Source organism: Dermochelys coriacea, chromosome 5 (genome assembly GCF_009764565.3).
Source record: "Dermochelys coriacea isolate rDerCor1 chromosome 5, rDerCor1.pri.v4, whole genome shotgun sequence".
NCBI lineage: Eukaryota > Metazoa > Chordata > Testudines > Dermochelyidae > Dermochelys > Dermochelys coriacea.
Window position 1 is genome coordinate 74,133,632 of NC_050072.1, and position 21,798 is coordinate 74,155,429.

At 39.8% G+C, this 21,798-nt stretch overlaps 1 protein-coding gene across 1 annotated transcript in view; it reads right to left on the reverse strand.

The window, feature by feature from the left end:
* Positions 1 to 17,600, reverse strand: part of PGGT1B (protein geranylgeranyltransferase type I subunit beta) — a 57,330-nt gene extending 39,730 nt beyond the window's left edge. The window contains exons 1-2 of the mRNA XM_038401681.2: positions 17,217 to 17,600; positions 9,757 to 9,875 (exon numbers count right to left, since the gene is read on the reverse strand). Of these exons, the coding sequence (XP_038257609.2) occupies positions 9,757 to 9,875; positions 17,217 to 17,566 (469 nt within the window). The 5' untranslated portion in view covers positions 17,567 to 17,600. The remainder of the gene's footprint in view (positions 1 to 9,756; positions 9,876 to 17,216) is intronic.
* Positions 17,601 to 21,798: the final 4,198 nt, after the last annotated feature.

Below are 21,798 nucleotides of genomic sequence, written 5' to 3' on the forward strand. Positions count from 1 at the left end.
TGGTAATTCACTTTGTTCTGTTATTACTTGGAACCACTTAAATCCTACTTTGTGTGTTTAATAAAAATCACTTTTTACTTATTAACCCAGAGTATGAATTAACACCATTTTACCCTGTATAAGCTTTATACAGGGTAAAAACAGATTTATTGGGGTTTGGACCCCAATGGGAGTTGGGTATCCGAGTGCTGCAGACAGAAGCATATCTTAAGCTGCTTTCAGTTAAGCCTGCAGCTTGTGGGGGGATGTGGTTCAGACCTGGATCTGTGTTTGCAGCAGGCAAGCGTGTCTGGCTCAAACCAGGCAGGACACTGAAATCCCACGCTGGCAGGGAAAACAGGCTCAGAGGTAGTCTAGGCACATCAGGTAGCAGTCCCAAAGGGGGTTTCTGTGACCCAACCCATCAGTGAGTATTTGCTTCAGGTTGGGGGACTGTCTGTAAGCAAGGACTGGCCTATCTCACAAGGTCTGTGAGAGTGAGGGACTGTCCTTCAGGATAGGTTGTAGATCCTTGATGCGCTGGAGAGGTTTTCGTTGGGGGCTGTAGGTGACAGCCAGTGGCATTCTGTTACTTTCTTTGTTGGGCCTGTCCTGTAGTAGGTGACTTCTGGATCTGTCAATCTGTTTCTTCACTTCACCAGGTGGGTACTGTAGTTTTAAGAATGCTTGATAGAGATCCTGTAGATGTTTGTCTCTGTCTGAGGGGTTGGAGCAAATGCGGTTGTATCTTAGAGCCTGGCTGTAGACAATGGATTGTGTAACGTGGTCTGGATGAAAGCTGGAGGCATGTAGATAAGTATAGCAATCAGTAGGTTTTCCGTATAGGGTGGTGTTTATGTGACCATCACTTATTAGCACGGTAGCGTCCAGGAAGTGGATCTCTTGTGTGGACTGGTCCAGGCTGAGGTTGATGGTGGGATGGAAGTTGTTGAAATCCTGGAGGAATTCCTCAAGGGTCTCATTCCCTTTGGTCCATATGATGAAGTCGTCATCAATGTAGTGCAAGTAGAGTAAGAGCACTAGGAAACAAGAGCTGAGGAAGCATTGTTCTAAGTCAGCCATAAAAATGTTGGCATACTGCGGGGCCATGTGGGTACCCACAGCAGTCCTGCCGACTTGAAGGTACAAGTTTTCCTCTTGATATTCACCCCTTCTTGTCAACTGTTGAGAATAGGCCACTTCCACCTTAATTGAATTGGCCTTGTTAGCACTAACCCCTCACTTGGTAACGCAACTCCATCTTTTCATGTGCTGTAATATTTATACTGCTTACTGTATTTTTCATTCCATCCACTTCATCAGATGTGTCTTAGCCCATGAAAGCTTATGCTCAAATAAATTTGCTAGTCTCCAAGGTGCCACAAGGACTCCTCGTTGTTTTTGTTGATACAGGCTAACACGGCTGCCACTCTTAAGAGTTAAAGGGACTTTTTGGAGAGAAGGGTGTATTGTTGTGAATGTTTTGTTCCCGGAAAAAAACAGATAAAGATGGAAGAAGCAGTTGTACCCTTCCCAACACTCCAGGGGATAAACCTTGAAGAAGCTAGCTAGACATGCCTATAGTTTATCGTTTTAAGACCTTTCCCCTCTGAGATTCTAAATAAATAAATACTTTAAGGTGGCTGTCTGGTCAATAGACACTACTGATCTTTGCTTCCAGAGGAGCAAGTAATGAACATTACAAGATGATATCTCAAAGTCCCTTCCAGTCCTACACTTCTATAATTACCTCAGCAGCCCCGAGTTAATCAGTTAGCACTTGGGATCATAGCCTAGGTCTCAGTCAGAGTGGGAAGATTGAGAGATTCCACCCTGAGACAGCTTGATGTCTGAGACCTGAATGAAGCTGCTCTTAAAGACACCAGGAGGGGTCAGTGATGCAGTTACCCTGGGAACTGTGACAAGTACAACAAAGAAAATGTGGTTTTAAAAATAAATTCATTTTTAGAGACTCCAATTTCCATCTTCCTTTTAGTACTTTTAACTGTCAGGGAATGCATTTCACAGATTCCTTTCTTGCACTATTTTGGTGTTTGACATCAGAAATAGAATCCTGAACCCAGTATCTAATTTTCAATTAAAAAGAAAGTTGCTACTAGACTGACTTATTTTTGGATGTTTATTTTAGTGAGTCTTCTGGTCAACTAGACCTATATTAGGCTAGAGTTTTGGTATTTCCTGGCTGGAAGCATAGAGGTAATGCCCTCACTCCCTGGGAAGGGAGCACAGCACTCTATTGGTCCTCACACAAGACTAAGGAACTCCAAAAGGGAGACATCTTGCCATCCTAAGTAAAAGGGCTATTTGTATTTCATGCCAATATGTGAATACTTCCAAGAGGTGCATAGCTATATTGCAATTAGACAGTCATATTCCAGGTAGCAGTTCTAGAGTTTAAAAATAGAAGGTTTTAAGCTGACAGAGGAAGTGAAAAAGGAAGTGAAAACAACTAACTTTTATCTGGGCAAGTCTGGCAGGAAGTCAGACCAAAATATTTATACATTTTTTTACATACAGACAGAGTACTGGTAGAGCTTTCCTTCTGGCTGGACGTTCCCTAGGCTGTTGTATTTGGAGCCTCTCTCACTAAGAATCATACAGTGAAAAAGTGATACAGGGCACCTTTACCACCACTTTTTCTGCCTTTTGTTGCCATTTGTGTATGCAATTACCTGTTTTGTTTGTATGTATAACTGTGGTAACTGCACATGCTAATTAAAAACACTGAGTGCCTAACTTACCTGAAAAAAACAAACTCAACTTGGAAATCTGACAGTTAATACACCCCACTGAAACGAATAGAGTATTTCTCACTGAGCTGTTTGAGACTCAGGGCATGTCTAAGTTACATCAACTACGTAACTCTACCACTCCAGAGCGGACACTTCTTACAGTGACATAAGGAGTTTTTTCCATTTATGTCGGTAATCTGCTTCTCTGACAAGCGATAGCTAGGTTGACCTAACTGGATCACTGAGGGCATGCAAATTTTTCACACCTCCGAGCTATGTAGCTAAGTTGAACTAAGTTTTAGATCTAAATGAGGCCTGAGACAGCACTACACAGTCTTCTAGTTGTGAACTAATCTTTGCAAGCCTAAGGGATAGAATCTGTTTAAGCTTCTTAAGAACAATCATTTGTTTTAGTCAATCATGTATCCAGATATAAACTTCAAGTGGGCTAGATCTAACCCTCTGTTGTGGCTTGGATGTGAGTAAAGTGACTACAGGTTAGGCAACTGAATTGTTAACATAAAAGCAGAATCCTTAGTTGCAAGTATGACTTCAAACATATTCAATTATATTTATTTTTCTGTTTCTTCAGTGCTGGAACTAACAATGTGGATGGATGAGAAATGATTGTTGTAACAAAAAACTTAGGGCATGGCTACACTGGAAACTTCAAAGCACTGTTGTGGGAACACTCCCGCTGCAACACTTTGAAGTACAAGTGTGGTCGCGCGCGAGTGCTGGAAGAGAGAGTTCTCCTAGCGCTCCTGGTAATCCACCTCCATAAGGGTATTAGCTCCAAGCGCAGTCCACACTAGTGATTTAAGGCATTCAGACTTGTGTGCTGGGGGGGGGGGAAGAAGGGGTGTGATTTTTCACACTCTTGAGCCAGCAACCTAGAACACTATAAAATGTAAGTGTAGCCAAGCCCTAAATTAAAAGTATGACAGCATACAGGCTCAGAAACTGAGCTTTTACTTCACATTGTAGGATCTTTATTCCCCCCCTCAAAAAAAAAAAAAAAAAACCCTACCTCCCAAAACACACCTTCAATGGGGAAGGAAAGTCATCTCTATAGTTTAGTCTATACCAGAAAATGTTTGTTGGAATAGCTATACTGGCAAACCTGCTTAGCATAGTATAGCTTTTGCTAGTATAGCTTACACCAGTTCCCCGAACAAAATAATTACACCCCTAAACATTATTATACCAGCAAAAAGTTTCTAGTGTATACCTGGTCTAGGTCACTTTCAAATCCAGCAGAGTTTTGAAGAGACCAAATGTTCTTACCATTGGATCTGTGGCGTTCATCTATGATGGATATTAACCCACCACAGGAAGGGTGGGTTTAAAATCAGGGGGCTATAAGTCCACCGTAGCTAGCAACAGGTGCAAAGCACCTTACCCCACTACACAGAGGGATGTGCATGGGTCTCCCTGCATCCATCCTAATTGCTTTCTTCGTCTTTTAGAAACATTCAACGAAATCAAGGAAGAAATTAATAAAATGGAGACTTTATTCAAGGCAATTCAGAAGCAGGTCGGACACAGTCCAGGTTCTGTCTAACTGCCCTGGGCAGTAAGAGGGGAACCGAGGAAGGCCAAGGCCACTCCACTCTCACAGTGGAGCCCAAGGAGACACAGGACACAGCTGCAGCCCCACTCAACACTGCTATGCAAAAAAGATTCCGAGTTGGGGGTGGGGGATGGAAAGGGAGGCAGGACACACGTGAACCTACAATAGGATACACATACTCCATTTCTTAGAAAAAAGCTACCACATCTGAAAGTGAAATTGGACCATTATGAGCTTCAACTTCTGTTAATGTGTGTTTCCATAAGGCTACTGTTAACTATACATTTGCTTTTATACTAATTTCTATTAAGGAACTGAAATGTTACATAACTTTCAAGGGTGGTAGCCCTGGGTGTTGAGGCTCTCCAAACAGACACAGGACCTTTTCTTTAACAACAAGGCAGAAGGCAGAGTGAATGCCATGAACCACACAAGAAGTGCACCATTAGTCTGTGATGACCACCACAGTGTGGCTTATTGCTACTGCAATATAGCCAACTACACCATTAAAATACACTTTAAAATATTGGAGTATTGAGATTTGTACTTCCACTATGACAAACAGTTCCAAGTAAAAGCTACAGTATATAGGGTATTAAACACTGTTTTGATTTTTTTTTTTTTTTTTTTTAAAAACTGTTGTGGATCATTCAAAATGCTTCTTCCATTCCATCAGCAGCCAAGCTGCCAGTTTAGCAGCAGTTTGTAACCCAAGACCATTTCATTTCACTTTTATAAAAACTAATTATTAAATAATTATGTTCACAAGAAAGCTGAATAATTACAAAGTATTGCTGAAATGGCAGCTTGGTACAGATAGGCTTAAGTGGGCTCAGGAGTTCTACCTATTTTTTCAATAAGAAAATTCTAGTGGCACATTTTTAGAAACTGGTGCATGGAAGCAACCAAAACACAACCAAAGTGAAGAGCCATAGTCCAAATTAAAATATAATACCATGATCTATTTTCACAGATCCTTCATAAATAGAACCCAAACCCCTTTAATACAAAACAGAGTGCACCATAAGAACGGCCACACCGGATCAGACCGAAGAGCCATCTAGCCCAGTATCCTGTCATTCAACAGTGGCCAAACCCAGACGCTTCAGAGGGAGTTTACAGAACAAGTAATCAAGCGATCCATCCCATCACCCATTCCCAGCTTCTGACAAAGAGGCCAGGGAAACCATTCCTCCTGATCTTGGCTAATAGCCATTGATGATCCTATCCTCCATGAACTTATCTATTTCTTTTTTGAACCCTGTTCAAAGGCTCTCATTGAGGAAGATGAAAATGGTACGTAAGCAGGAAATAACAGAGCTGAAATTGAAAGTAGTGAAGAGACAAACATCAAGGTCAAGACTAAGACTTAAGTCAACCTTGCAGTAATGTTACCATTCCAGAAAACATAGTAATGTTCATTTAATACGCAAAAATGTTTTAAAAAATTGTCTTTTCCATAAAAAGTGGGAGGCATCAATTTATTCAGTGACAAAGTCCTCGCAATGGGACATTATTTCTACGAAACTAAGCAATTGTCCAAGATGTTCTTTTATATGATGCATTTTGGTGCAGCAGCTTGATAGGTTTTCACTCCAATTAGACAGGTGTATTTGATTGTTTTGAGAACAACTCTGCTCTGTGTTTTAAACAAAAAGTAGCTACTTCATTAAAAAGGCAGTTTAAAATTCATAAAGAAAAATATCAGTTCATAGGGGTGACATTACCTCCGAGTTATAAGACTGGGCCAACAGGGAAAAGGATGGGCCATCAAAACAGTGGTCAGAACCCCACTAAAGGAAGAGATGGTAGCTGAGCTACACTGTATGCATCTGGGACTAAGGACCAGGAATTATATTTATTAAGCAGCAGGGACATTAATTCCATCACAGAATTCTAGTGAACAGATCAATGAAGATAAAATAATTAGAATTCTATCCTCATTATTCAGCTACCCATTTATTCTGTATTTCATAAACCAATTTGACTAGCTGAAATGTACTGAAAAGTACGAGTCATTTCAAAATTTGAAGAACTGCCAATTTATCTGGTATTTTTAAACTGCTCCAGTTTTTCCTTTTTGGACACTCACGGATACCAATATCCAAACTGTTACTATTATTCACAATTTTAATCCACCTACTTCATTATCCAGAAAAGCAGCTTTATAGGTAAGTGTGACTTTTTACAATTTGTTTCCCAAAAGAGCAATTTAATTTATAGCCATGCCTTTTATATGCCAAACACTTTTCAAATGCTCAACAACAGTCCCAGCTCCAAGCAACTCACAATCAAAGGACAAATGAAAGCAGATATAGGAAAAGACAAAAATAGGTGATCTATACACAGTTAAAGACTCCTGCTCTCAGTGAACTGAAGTGAGATTTACAACGGGGGGCCCCCCACACAGAAAAGCTCAAGAGGTTGTACCATGCAGTGGGAGGCCTCAAGGAAGAGGGTATAGAGGTGACTGTGCTAGAGGTTCACAAATGGTGGTCAAGGCTGAAAATAGGTTTCAGAGTAGCAGCCGTGTTAGTCTGTATTCGCAAAAAGAAAAGGAGTACTTGTGGCACCTTAGAGACTAACAAATTTATTAGAGCATAAGCTTTCGTGAGCTACAGCTCACTTCATCCGATGAAGTGAGCTGTAGCTCACGAAAGCTTATGCTCTAATAAATTTGTTAGTCTCTAAGGTGCCACAAGTACTCCTTTTCTTAAGGCTGAAAATAGGAGCAGTGTGTACGGAACAGATAGGAAGCTTAGCTAGGGAGGGGAAGAGTTCTGTAAAGCTTTGAAGGTGGCAACAGGAAGCTTAAATTTGATGTGCTAGCAGATGAGAAGTCAGTGGAGAAATTCAAAGAGGGAAGTTACAGGATCAAGTTAACAGACAAGGAAGTGGAGCTTAGCAGCTGTATTTTGTACAAATGTGTGTATCTGAGATGCCAGAGAGAATGAACCGCAGTAGCCAAGGTGAAGAACAAGAGCCTGAATGGGAGATTTCATTGTTTGAATGGAAAGGACAGATGCTGGATGTGTTGAGGGGCAGGATTTTGATACGTGGGGCAAAGGAAAAGGAGGAGTCAAACAATTCTGATATTTGGGATCGTGTGACAAGTTAAGATAGTAGTATTCTTGACAATCAGAGGGAAGATAAGGAAATCTATTTTGTCAGTGTTAAGACGACAAGACATCAAGATGAGGGACTGGATAGAAATGTTACTGGTGAAGAGACAGATTTGTGACTCATCAGCATAGAAATGCATTGCCGCAGATGTGTTTTTCTGCTAACTGCTCATTCCCATAGACCATTATGGGCTCCAAGTTTAAAAAGCTTTATATATTGTGCTACTGCATCAAAGGCAGCCTAGTTAGCAATCCTTAAAACTGAACAACTGGAGTTGGTGTCTGGCCATTCTTAGAAGGCCCCTGACTCTGGCATTCTCCTTTGACTAAAAAAGGCCAGAATCTGCAGAGCTGGAGAGCACACTACAGGTCTATCTATTCTCAACTGTTATGAGGGGGCTGACTTTTCACCTATGAGTTTTTAGATCTAATTTAAGGGATCGACAGACTGTCAGTATCGTGTATGCTTATCGAAAGGATGCATGTGTGCTTAGTGACAAGTGATAGGAGCATTTTTATCATTTTAAAAATAAAATAAACTGTTGAGGATACACTAGATAAGGGTCTAAAAACTACTCTGCCCAAAATCCTCAATCTATTAGACAGTCCTGAAACAGGGCCAAAAACATCTGCTAGACCAAATGACAACCATAGGTCAGACGGTTCATGAACTGCCAGAGTGAGGAACAAATGCTTTATACCAGTGGAAAACTGGGAATCAGCTATTTTGTCTTTGTTAAGAATGTCAATTTGTAAAAAAAACCACAAATCAAAAAACCTTCAGTACTTTTGTTAAAATTGTTTTTAGAGAAGAGAGTTAAATTTGGCAATATGAAAAGACTAGACAATCCATTAGAGATAAACATTTTATTCTATTTGCAGGATGTATTCTATTCTAAAAAGAACAGAAGAAACAGTTGACACTACTGATAGTCTGGATTGATAAATAAAACCATGGAAAGATTTATCAAATAGTTTAGAAGGTAGACTGGCAGAGGAATACTTGCAACTCATACGCTTTCTATCCATGCATCCCAAAGAGCTTAACAAAAAAGGGAGATATCATCCCTCTTTTTTATGGATGGAAACACTGATCAGCAACATTAAATGGCTTGCACAAGACTACAATGTGAGCAAGTATTAGAGCCTGCAAAGGAACCTAAGTCTGCTGTCTCCCACTTTCTTGTCACTAAACCACATTGCCTCACAGGCATGTGTCCATAGTTGTGCCTTTGGGAACTTCCAATTGAGTCTCTAAATATATTCACTTTTCATACATATATGGAAGTTGATCCTGAAGATCTTAACACATAAAGAATTCAAATCTCCCTCGGTTACAAAGCTGTAATGACCAGTAGGTCAACGTGTTATGGGCAATAATAGAGCCCAAGAATAATCCTGGCACTTTGTAGTTATTTACACATGTGCAAAGTAAGCATAAGGTGAGTGTAACACTACAGTTCATTTCATGCTCACTTTGTACATATACAAAATGGCTAAATATTGTAAAGCAACTGACATGTTAACAATCCTCACAGTCATGAAATGTAATTGGGTTGCCTGCTATTCCCTGGGATACAGCAACAGTACCGTTCATTCTAAAAATATTAAAACAGGTAATTTAGCTCTCCTTTCTCCAAGGACTAGACTTTTTTTTTTTTTTTAAAGTGGGAGGTAATATGCTTGTCCCATTTTGTACCCCACCCTCCACTCCCCATGTTCAACAGCTGCTATCTTTCATTTCCCATTATTGATCCACTGCTTCCTTACCTGTAGCTGCTTCGGTGTTGCTTACACTAATTATAACCATGTTGGCAGCTAAATCAGTACAATCACTGATGAGCACCACCCCTGCATGTGATGTACACATCTCTCTCATAGAAGTAACGTGCAAACTCTTTTAAGGAGACACCTGCAGTTAGTTCAAGTATGAAAAGAGCACACGATAAGCCAGCACACTTTATTGATTAGGAAACCTTACAAGCCACACAGAATGAATTTTTCTGCCCCACTGTTAGAGAGTTTACTAAAATTTTACTTATTCATATCTTCAAAATCATTTCATGGCTTCAACAGAAATAGGTGAAAAAAGTTAAAAACTATTGGATTCTTCTGAAAAGTCAGATGAAAGAGGCTTTAAAAAAAGCACACTCAACTTTTATTTGAAGTTAATGGGAGTTGCAGGTACTCAGCACCTCTGAAAAGTCACATTGGTTTTCTGTGAAAGAACTGTGCACTCTTCCCAAGGGCTAGAAGCAACATAAAGGTGTTAATGTCAACAATAAAAAAAACAAAAAACAAAAAAAAACAAAACTAAAAACTCACTCACTGTCTTCTGTGGGGAGGACCTGCAGGGAATAAATCCATTCTATTATATCATCTTTGTTCACCACATCTAAGGAATCCAACATATCCAGACCAGAGAGTGCGAAAAATGCAATTGTCAACCTAAAAGAAAAAGATACGACTTTCACTTCCCACCATAAATTTCACACTGGAGTTTAACAAAATTTAATACAAAAAATTAAAAATAAAAATCAAACCTCAACTTTCTGATCTGAGGAGCGTGACACATTAAGTACAGTATAGCTTCTACATAAGGAACTTTACCTGCAACAGTGTTTTTAAATTTACTTATTTCTATACTCTTGAATGAGGCTCTTCATTACATGAATCACATTTCCTTTGGTATGATTAATGAAGTGCCATATATTTAAGTATTTGCATTGGAAAGAAAAGTTAATCAAGCATACTAGCTTGCTAGTGGCAAGCCAAGCCTCTGAGGAAATGTCTCTGCTGCAATGACACCTGCAACTCAGGTTGACCTGGGCCTGTGCCAACTGACTCGGGCTTGCAGGGCTCAGGTTAAGGAGCTGTTTAATTGCAGTGTAGACTTTTGGTCTCAGGCTGCAGCCCAAGCTCTGGGACCCTCCAACTTCCCAGCATCCTAGAGCCCAGGCTCTAGCATGAGCCCAAACATGTCTTCGCAGCAATTAAACAGCCCCTTAGCCTGAGCCAGAAGGCATGGGCCAGCCATGGGTTTTTAATTGCAGTTTAGACATACCCTTAGAGCAGCGGTGTCCAATAGAAATTCGATGCTAGCTGCACTTGTGGTTTTGAGTTTTTCGTATTAGCCACATTATAAAAAAGCCACATGCATTAGCCACAATTCAATAGCTCATTAGCCACATGTGGCTAGTGGCTAACGTATTGGACACCGCTGCCTTAGAGGCTTGTCACAAGCACATGGACTGAGAATTGTTAAGGACAGCTAATGGACATTAGGGTAAGAGGAATGGAAGGAACACAAATCAAACAAAACCATTATTCAGAAGTGTTCCTGGGAATAAGGAGGTAGAAATGAGATAATAATGTAATGAGTACTCTTACCTCAAGTACAAAAGCCAGCCCGTGAACACGCGCATATATATTTTCTTTCTAAAGCCACAGGAGTTTTGCTAAGAGTGTAGCAGTGTCACACTCATATTTTTGAGCTGTGCTCAGACAAGACTTTTTCCGTGTAATATCTGAGATAGGTCACATTGCTAAAACGTACATTTTCTCAAAGAGTGCTGAATGTGACAGTACTGTATCTTTGTTCTTGTCATGAAATATCAAGCACAGAATACCATACATCCACATTAGTACAAATACATAAGATGTCTGAGGAAAATCAAGTGAAAGCTAATTTGGGAACAATGATGATTCTATGGTAGTGTCAATTTAACAAAGACACATCCAAATATAGAGATAAACAGCAGGCTGTCCACCGAAAACTCTTCCATGGAGCCAAATGGTCATTTTAATTTGAGAGCTGCAAAGTTCTTTGAGCAGCACAAGATTAATCCTTCAAGGCTTCCTACAGTGGTACCTTCAGATGATTATATCTGTGCCACCACTCTAGTCTTGGTGAACAGTATCACAGCAAAACCAACATTTAGAGTCAACAAAATGGAAATTCAGAAATTAAATTCAACTAAATTAAAAGATCATCCAGTTTTGGCAGGCATGCACACAATATTTTCCAGACTGGACAAATATTGCAGTAGATAATTGTGTGCTAGTCCACAAGGCAAATGCTGAAAGATCCTTTTTTACATTATGCTGCATAGCTAAATGAACATGAGCACATAAAAACCATACCAAGTCAAATACTAGGAAACTGCTGTAAATTAGACCTGAACACACCAAAAGCTGTACATATGGAAGGAGAGAGTGCATAGTTGAAATGTAGTGGAAATGTGTAAACACCAGTTAAATAAGCACAAAAAGGGGTCTAACTGAACAATCTGGAGCTATAATTTCCTCAAGCAGAGTGGGTGCATTAGGCTAGCAGTACACAGTGGCCTTAAAACTTCCAGGAAGAAGTCAAGTATAGATTTACAGATTAAGTGCTGGAATTCACAGAAAAACAAAGGATTCACACACTAAAACAAATACAGACAACTTTGCCAATTCTTAAGCTGATCTATAGACTTCATTTATAGCATCCCATTTTGGCACAAACATCAAATTGGCAATAATATGAAATAGTGTGTGATGGTTGTTCCACCTGCCACTTCAGGTACCGCATACATTTCAATTTATAGTCAAGTGTCAAACATATATTTGACACATTTGCCTCCAAACTGAAATTGATGAAGTCAGGAGGCTCGTACAAATCAAGGGGTCCAACAGATATACTGATTTGGAGTCCCCTGCTCTCTTTTTAAAAATCAAGCCTCAGTCCGAAGTTAGAGAAAAGGTCCATACTGATTACCAAAAGACTCAGAACTCTGGTCCTCAGGTATGGACAGAGAATATATTTTTCAAGTACAATTCAAAAACCTTTTTAAATGACTATTTGAGATGTTGAACAAGCAACATGGAAAAAGTAATATGATGTATCACAAACTTCAAGTAGACTTGATTAAAGGGTCAGAAGATCTTATGGTCTTCTCCTTGTAAAAGAGCTCTACAAGCACTTACAGCACTGAGTGTGATGGTAAGAATTACATTACTAAACTATCACTAAAAAGTTACCATTGTTATTGCAGCACAGAATTTATTTATTCTAGTTGTTCAGGATACCTCTGCTTTTAAATAATTGAAAATTTAAACCTGAAAATACTAATACTAATAAACCCAAAAGTTGGTAGAATACCTGAAAATGTTACAAACTGATATGTTAAATCAGCTGACATTTTAATATCATGCCCCATTAGTCAGTAGGTACACAACACTACTGATGTTTAATTATTTAATTAAGTACACCATAGACTCTACAGTGCAGTTAAAGATTCTCCCTACCACTAAACTGCCAGTAAATGGAGGGCTCCTAAAAGTGGTATCAGCACTAGCTTAATCAAAAATATTGTGGACAGGCTCCATGCAAGTTTCAACACAACTCCGTTAATACACCTCAAACATGGTTTACAAAACCTTGCTATTTTAGTTGCCCAACTGTGCAATGTCTAGTGACCACTAGCTTTAAGAATTTCAAACCCATTTTCACTTTTGACCTGTACTTGGTATTTCAATGCAGAGATCAAAGACTACTTCACTAATCTATTGCACAATTTATATAATTAATGAAATGTATGGTAGGAAGGGAGAAAAAGGACAATGTCTAAATCTGTCTTCCAGATAGTTGCAAATACTGGGAAATTCAAGTATAAAAGTATAACTAAACAGGCCAAAAAAAAAAAAAAGAATTTGAAGAACAACTAGCAAAAGATAAATAAAAAAAAGTTAAGTACATCAGAAGCAGGAAACCTGCCAGTTAGTGGGACCACTGGATGACTGAGGTGCTAAAAGAGCATTAAAAGGAAGACAAGGCTATTGTGGAGAAGCTAAATGAATTCTTTGCATCAGTCTTCACTGCAGAGGATGTGTGAGGGAGATTCCTACACCTGAGCCATTCTTTTTAAGTGATCAAATCTGTGGAACTTTCCCAGATTGAGGTGGAAAAAGAAGAGGTTTTAGATCAATCTGATAAATTAATTAGTAATAAGTCACCAGGACCAGATGGTATTTGCCCACGAGCTCTGAAGGAACTCAAAAATGAAATCACAGCACAACTGCCTATAGTATGTAACCTATCATTTAAATTAGCTTCTGTTCCAGATGACTGGAGGCTAGTTAACGTGACACCAATTTTTCTTTTAAAAAGGGTCCTGAGGCAATCCTGGCAATTAAAGGCCGGTAACCCTAACTTCAGTAGCAAGCAAACTGGTTGAAACTATAGTAAAGAACAGCAGTATTAGACACAGATGAACAGGATTTGCTGGGGAAGATTCAACACAGCTTTTGTAAAGGGAAATCATGACTCACTAAACCACCATAATTCTCTGAGCGGGTCAAACAAACATGTGGACAAGGGTGATCCAATGCATATAGTGCACAAGCCTTTGAGAAGATCCCTCACTAAAGCCTCTTAAGCAAACTAAGCAATCATGGGATAAGAGGGCAGGTCCTCTCATGGATCAGTAACTGGTTAAAAGACAGGAAAAACAAAGGGTATGTTTTCAGAATGGAAAGAGGTAAACAGCGGTGTCCCCCAGGAATCTGTACTGGGACCAGTGCTGTTCAACATACTCAAATGATCTGGAAAAAGGGATAAAGGGTGACGTGACAAAGTTTGCACTCTTTACAAAATTACTCAAGATAGCTAAGTACAAAGCAGTCTGTGAAGAGCTACAAAGGGATCTCACAAAATTGGGTGATGGGGCAACCAAATGGCAACTGAAACTCAATGTTGATAAATGCAAAGTAATTTTTATAGGAAAACATAATACCACCTTTACACACAAAAGGATGGGGTATAAATTAGCTCAACTCAAGAAAGAGATCCAGGAGTCATCATAGATAGTTTTCAGAAAACATCCACTCAATGTGCAGCAGCAGTCAAAAAAGCTAACAATGTTAGGAATATCTATCCCTTTCCTCATGGTTATGACAGCAAGTATAATAATGCCACTATATAAATCCATGGTATGCCCACACCTTGAATACTGGATGCAATTCCAACCCCCACATCTCAAAAAATATGTTAGAAATGGAAGAGGTACAGAGAAAAGCAACAAAAATGATTAGTGGTATGGAACAGTTTCTATATAAGGAAAGACTAAAAAGACTGGAACTATTCAGCTTGGAAAAGAGACGACTAAGGGGGGGGGATATGATAGAGGTCTATAAAACCATGAATGGTGCGGAGAAATTGATAAGGAAGGATTATTTACCCCTTTCACACAACACAAAAACAAAAGATCACACAATGAAATTAATAGCTTGAAAACAAACAAAAGGAACTACTTCACACAACGCACAAATCAATCTGTGGAACTCATTGCTAGGGGATGTTGTGAAGATCAAAAGTATAAGTGGTCAAAAAAGAATTACACAAGTTCATGGAGGATAGGTCCATCAAAGGTTATTAGCCAAGACAGTCCAGGATGCAACCCCATACTCTGGGTGTCCCTAAGCACCTGACTGCCAGATCCTGGGACTGGACAAAAATTGCCTTATCCTGTTCATTCCCTCTGAAGCATCTAGCATTGACCACTGTTGGATGACAGAATACTGGGCTACAAGAACCACTGGTCTGACCCAGTATGGTCTTTCGTATGTTCTTATGAAATACAATGTAAGGAATAAACCACCCTATATGGGCCCAAAAGTGATAGATATGACCTATTACGTCTTTTCCATCTCTAGGTGGAACTTCATGAATATTTCATCCTTTTGTCACATACCCATAGATCACTGTATGTCTCAGATAAAAAAATAAAAAAAATTCTCTTATCTGCTCTCAAGCTCCCACAGGCATTTTACCTTCCTGTCTTTTCCCTCCTATTTGTTTATTTTGGGTTTTCCCTATGAGCAGAGTCCAGTGGATCTTTGCTGCCAGAGTGGGTAAACTTTAGAAGTTTTTTAAAAATAAACCTGTTTTAAATATGATAAATTATATTACAGTCTAAACTTGCTATAATCTGTTCACATCATTTAAATAAAATAAAAACGAATATGCTGAAACTCAATCTTTATGAGTTAATGGCTGCTTTTTCTATTCAGAGTCAGGGAGAAACACCTTTAAACTTCTGACACCAAGCCTTATAAATAGCACAGTATGTCACCTACTACATTAAACAGTTAAATAATTTCCACTTTATAATGGAGTGAATGATAGTATTTACCCTTCCCGCACACCCAAAATATCAGTATTTTCAGCCAGTACAGAACAACTTTTGCCTTCTTTATTTTTGATATCAGGTTAGCAAAATGCTTGAATCCATTCATCAAAGTAACCTAGAATTGTTCAGAGTGTAATTTCTAATGTGGATTTAAACAATTAAGTAGGAAAAAAAAATTTTAATTAACCCAGTTAATACAAAAGTTAAACATCTTGGCTCTGGACATTTTAAATAGGATTCCAATTTCCATCCAAATGCAGCTTGGAATTAGTCATGATCAAAAAGTTAGGTATCTAGTAAATAAGAACTAGATCATTCACCAGTTTTCACCATAGTAGTTAATTTCTGCATTTTTTACCTGAATAATGTAGGTTGAGCTCTCCAGTTACTTTAACAGATGTACAAGTATAGGGAATCCTCCTGGTTAGCAGAAAGAATGTTCAAAACTAGCGCAACGACTATATTCAGTTGTAAATAGAAAAGGAGTACTTGTGGCACCTTAGAGACTAACAAATTTATTAGAGCACAAGCTTTCGTGAGCTACAGCTCACTTCATCAGATGCACCAAATGCATCCGATGAAGTGAGCTGTAGCTCACGAAAGCTTGTGCTCTAATAAATTTGTTAGTCTCTAAGGTGCCACAAGTCCTCCTTTTCTATTTGCGAATACAGACTAACACAGCTGCTACTCTGAAACCTGTCAGTTGTAAATAATAAAATTGACATCTTGATGGCCACATCAACCAATGAGAATTCGTTTTCTCAAGATTCAAAGTACACACAGAAAACAAAACTCAGATTATAATTTAAATTATTGCTTTAAAACAAGTGATTTAATTAATCCAACCTGCATGCCTGCTGACCTTAACTACACACAGCAGGGAGGAGCTCCTTCCAGTGTGAGGACAGCCATAAGGACTCAAAGGATCACCTACTTACCTTTCTCTTAGCTACTTTTGTCCCGGATGGCCTTAGGAGGATAAAAACTGCACCCCTGACTACACTAGTATTTGCAGGTGCTCTCACATCGCTGCTCTAACACTCGTAGGAATGTTAGTTTAGAAAAAGCAATAGTATTTTACCACAGTGACATCCAGACTTTCACGATCAGAAAATATTTTGGTAGGAACAGGTATGCCCTATGTACACCCCCGCCCCCCGCGATTACTACCAGCAGGGCAGCTGCACTGGTGACCGTGCAACGGCGGCCGTTTTCCCATCACCGGCTGGTGCGGCCACCCGCAGGAGGGAAAGAGCAGTTCAACGCACCCTACCCAGAGCCCCGGCACGAGCTGTCCCTGAGCAGCGGCTGCGAACCGCCTGTCCGGTACCGCGCGCTAACAGGATCAGGTGCGAGCGGCTGCGTTGAGGCCTGCCCTGAAGCTGGACACGTGGAAACTAGATCCAGAGACCGTGCCACAGACCAGACCCCAGCCCTAGGACCTCAGAGTGGCCGAGACGCGTGCAGGCCGGGCCCCCCATCCGCGAGTCGGCCACGAGCAGAATCCGACCTGGAGGCGCCTCGATGTGACGGGCCCTAGGACAGCTCCAACGCCCCGCACACACTCTCCCCACTTTGCGGCCCTCTCCGCCCAGCGCCTCCCCAACGGGGCCGGTACCTGCTAGTCTCCAGGGACGAGTATCTCTCGGGCAGGACCTGCAGGCAGCGCTGGAAGAAGCGCACGTGCCGCTCCTTCAGGAAATCCAACCGCTCCTCATCCCCAATGCCCGAATCCTCCTCTGGCGCCGCCATCTTATCCGCCCTCCCCACCCTGGCAGCCACCCGGCGCGCACAATCTGCGTCACCAGCCACATCCGGCGCCCGATCGCTCACGTGATCTCGAGGGTCGCGTGTTCTTCGCGACTCGGGGACGCAACGCTTACGGCCCGTGCTGCAAGCCAGGCTAGCTGGTTTTGGAAGGCGTGGCCAGAACGTGACTTGCCACGTGCCTGCCCGCGGTGGGTACATTCAGGCGCCCAAGCGAAGCAGAGCCGCTTTTCCTGCGCTCACTGCGCGGCGGAATGAATTATGGGAGCATCAAGCTACGATTACTAGTAGTGCTAGCGCTCTGTTTGTTCATAGTTTGTAGACCAAGCCATTAACTAGATTGTATTTCCAAATCATTTTTTAACTTTTATTGGTGGGAGTCGTATAACTACCCAATAAATGATGTTTGAAAGTTTCTTTATAACCAAGGACATCACCAACTGATGTTTTCAGAGATTCAAATTTGCCTCAATTAATGTGTGGCATTAATATTTCCCCTTAAATAATGTCTGAGTAGTAAATGTAAATATATAGTGAGATGAGGCATAGGAGCATAAGCATAGCTCACAACCTTCATCCTGTCTCTGTTCCATTCTCTCCTCCTTTTAGAGAAGTCTTCCTTTTTCTTTCCTCATTCTCTTGCTCGAGTTCCCTGTTCAAACCTTGCCTCTTCCCATTCTCCCGTCCTCGCTTCCTATTCACTCCTCCCCACTTCTCAAGCTGAAGAGCCCACTGCTAAACTCCAATTGTCTTCTGCCAAACTCCATCTTCTTTCCCTCCTACTCCCTGATCACTCATCGTAAGTCAAATCATGTGAATTTAAAAAATTTCTTACACAACAATGTACACAAGATAAATGGCCCCTGATGCTGTTCTTTAAGCTTTTCTTCTTTTCAGAATATTGAAAATAAAGATTCTCACCTCAAAAGGAGAGATGTACACTAAGTCCTTGAACTAGTCTGAAAAACTGTTGTTGTGCATGTAACTATAGATGATGAATCTGATTTGAAGACATAGTATCTGCTACATCTGAGCACAGACACTCTAGTATCAGTGGTAAGCCCATGATCATTTATCCCTTTCCTGTGACATAAACCAAATGAAAAATCAGGGTTGAAAGTGACACACCGGAAGCCAGGAGAGATATTTAGGATGTGCCTCTCTCTAGTATCTAGGGAAGGTACTTGTTTCATTCCTCAGTCTTGCAGTCTATGGTAGCATTATATTCTGCCTAATTAATTAAGGTTAACATTAAGTGCTCAAAGAAAGGTTTCAGAGTAGCAGCCATGTTAGTCTGTATTCGCAAAAACAAAAAGGACTTGTGGCACCTTAGAGACTAACAAATTTATTTGAGCATAAGCTTCCGTGAGCTACAGCGCACTTCAGGCAATGAAGTGAGCTGTAGCTCACAGCAGCTTATGCTCAAATAAATTTGTTAGTCTCTAAGGTAGCACAAGTCCTCCTTTTCTTTTTGCTCAAAGAAAGGCACCTTCCTTCTCTCTAGTGTTCATGTTATTGAGCTATTTCTACATTGATTTTATGCTATTGACCAGCCTGTTTTCACTGCTGTTATTAAAGGAATCCTGGCAGTTTAGTACCTTTTTCTGCCCTACAAAGTATGCTATACCATCTCTTCTAATTTTAGAGATACAGGTTCTGACCTCTGTCTCTTTCCAAGCAGACATATCAGTGGCATTGTAACTGAATTTTCTCCTCATCTGAGTACAGAATTTTAATATAACACTATCATATATACCTTTAGTGATCCATTGTTTCCATGTGCCCTCTAGCAAAGGTTGGAACTTTTTAATATATTTATGGAATATAGCACACCGTATTCAGAGACAAATACCAAATATTCCTATGATGCACTAACTATCTCGGGCATAGCAGACTTAAAACACCTTCCAACATATATAGCTTACTTATTTTAATGGAAGAATTGCCCTTTTCTTTTCTAATATATTGGACCATTTGATATATTTAACTGCATTTGCAAACACACCATCAAATACACACATTCTCATGTTAACCTTAAAGTGCAGTTGCATGGAGAACAAAAATGAAAGATATACACATGCAGTAAATATACTCATTTTAAAGAAAAGTGCCCACTAAGAATATTCACATTTGGCCCCAATAGAAGATGTAACAAAAAACAAAAGGTAATTTGAATAGTGTCAACTTCACAAGTTACCAAAAATGTATTTGTTTCGAGTCTCTCTCTACAGTGGAAAGAAATTCTCAACTGTGTAATTTAGAATAATCAATATGAGATGACTTTGTAGATCTACATCTACTCTTGCAGGGCAGGACGGTTCCCCAGAGTACATTTCATAGTAATTTGATCCAGTCTTTTAACAGAATCAACAAATGAAGTTATTTGTGTGAATTACTTGTAAATAAATCAGGATTACTTTTTTTGTAATTTCATAATTTTAAATGAGTCATTTTTAAAAAGCATTATTCATTGTTTTAGAACAGGGATTCTCAAACGGGGTCACAAGGTTATTACATGGGGGGGTGTCGAGCTATCAGCTTCTACCCCAAACCTCACTTCACCTCCAGCATTAAAAATATATATTTAACACTATTATAAAAGTGTTTTTAATTTATAAGGGGCGGGGGGGTCGCACTCAGAGGGTTGCAGCGTGAAAAGAGGCACCAGTAAAAAGTTTGAGAACCACTGTTTTAGAAGGCTGTTTAGAATTAATTTATATTTTCCAGTTTCAGAGTAGCAGCCGTGTTAGTCTGTATTCGCAAAAAAGAAAAGGAGTACTTGTGGCACCTTAGAGACTAACATTTATTTGAGCATAGTCTCTAAAGTGCCACAAGTACTCCTTTTCTTTTTTATATTTTCCATCGCTCTATTGCTTCTGCAAATAACACATTACGAATCAGGCCTTAGCATTATGAAAATTCCAGCTTCTAGTACCAATACTTTGAGAAATTTAGAATAAATGGCCTGATTCTCCAGCATAAACATCGCCTAAACCCACCAGATCTAGTAAGATGATTTCCTCTGCACAGATCCTCAAGCGCCATAGAGCCAACACAGTAACTTAAATAGCACCCTCTTCCTAACTACTGGCAAAGGGGGAATGGCTGAACCGTGTGATATCTGCCATAAAAGCTCATTGGGGCCACTCATGGTCAGTGTAATTTACACCATGGACTGGTCCAATGCCCAGAATGAAGACAGCACACAGGTAGTTTTTACATCCTGTAGGAGGAATACAGGTCCATGTTAGAACTAGGTGAAATCTGGTTTTAAACGGTGTGTGGATTCTGATGTGAGTCAGGCCCAAAGCATGCGACCAAGAAGAATGAGATCATGAGAACGAAGGGTTGTTTGTGTCAAACTTGTAGTGATCCTGTAAATAACAGTATTATCTTATTTAAAGTTTGGGCTAAGCAACAGCAATAAAAATAAAATGTTAACAGGACACCAGGTACAGTAAATAATTGGTTAGAAATGCAGAGTCCAGTAGCTACAGAAAAATAGGGAAAAGTGAGATAAGGGGAAAAAGCTTCAAGAAAGCAGAATACAGCCCCAAACTGCTTGAGTTAATTTTAGCTAAGGTCCAATAATAGCAGTGACATCATTTGTTTGCAATAGCATGTAAAAAGCAAGGTTTTCTAGACATTCTTTGTCAGAGCTTTTCCTTACCCCTCTGGAGACACACAATGGGAAGGTACCTCCCAGGCCTGATCCAGTTGTGAGTATTCAGCCAATGCTTACAACTGCACTGTTGCTGGGTATAGAATATAAGGCAGTATATGCTTATATTGATATTTTGGATGTAACCAACACCAGCTGAGATTTCAACTAATGAAGGGACACTTGTGTGGAACCTGAGTTGTGGTAAACCTTAAACTTAAAAGGGAAATTATTTCCAATACCGCCCTTATAGCAATCCTTGCTGTGAGATGCACTAACTTCTCCTCAAATACCACCTGGGATCTGGCTGAAAGTCTCTTTCCCAGTTGAGGAGCAAAGGTATAGAGTTAATACTGTGAAAACTCAGATTTCTCAGGATCTTTAGATGTATTAATGTTTTACTGCATAACAAAAAAAATGGAATTTTGTGGGATTAATACATTCACAAAAAAATACACACACACACACACACACACACACACACACACACACACAAATTTAGGGGAGTGAATAAAAACTGTAGAGGCAGATTCAATTGCACAGAGCCTGACTCTTAGATAAGTTTCTCTGTGAGAAAACAGATTGACCCCTAACCACCATTTTAAAAAATACTGGATCAAATATAGTACTAATGTATATTTTCTATTGGCAATAGTTTTCCTTAATTTTTGTTACTTTGTAAATATCAACTCTGACCTGAAAAATAATGTTAAGAGTATTCAATGTACACACAATTCCTATAAAACAAAATTGATGGAAATAAATGTTCTTT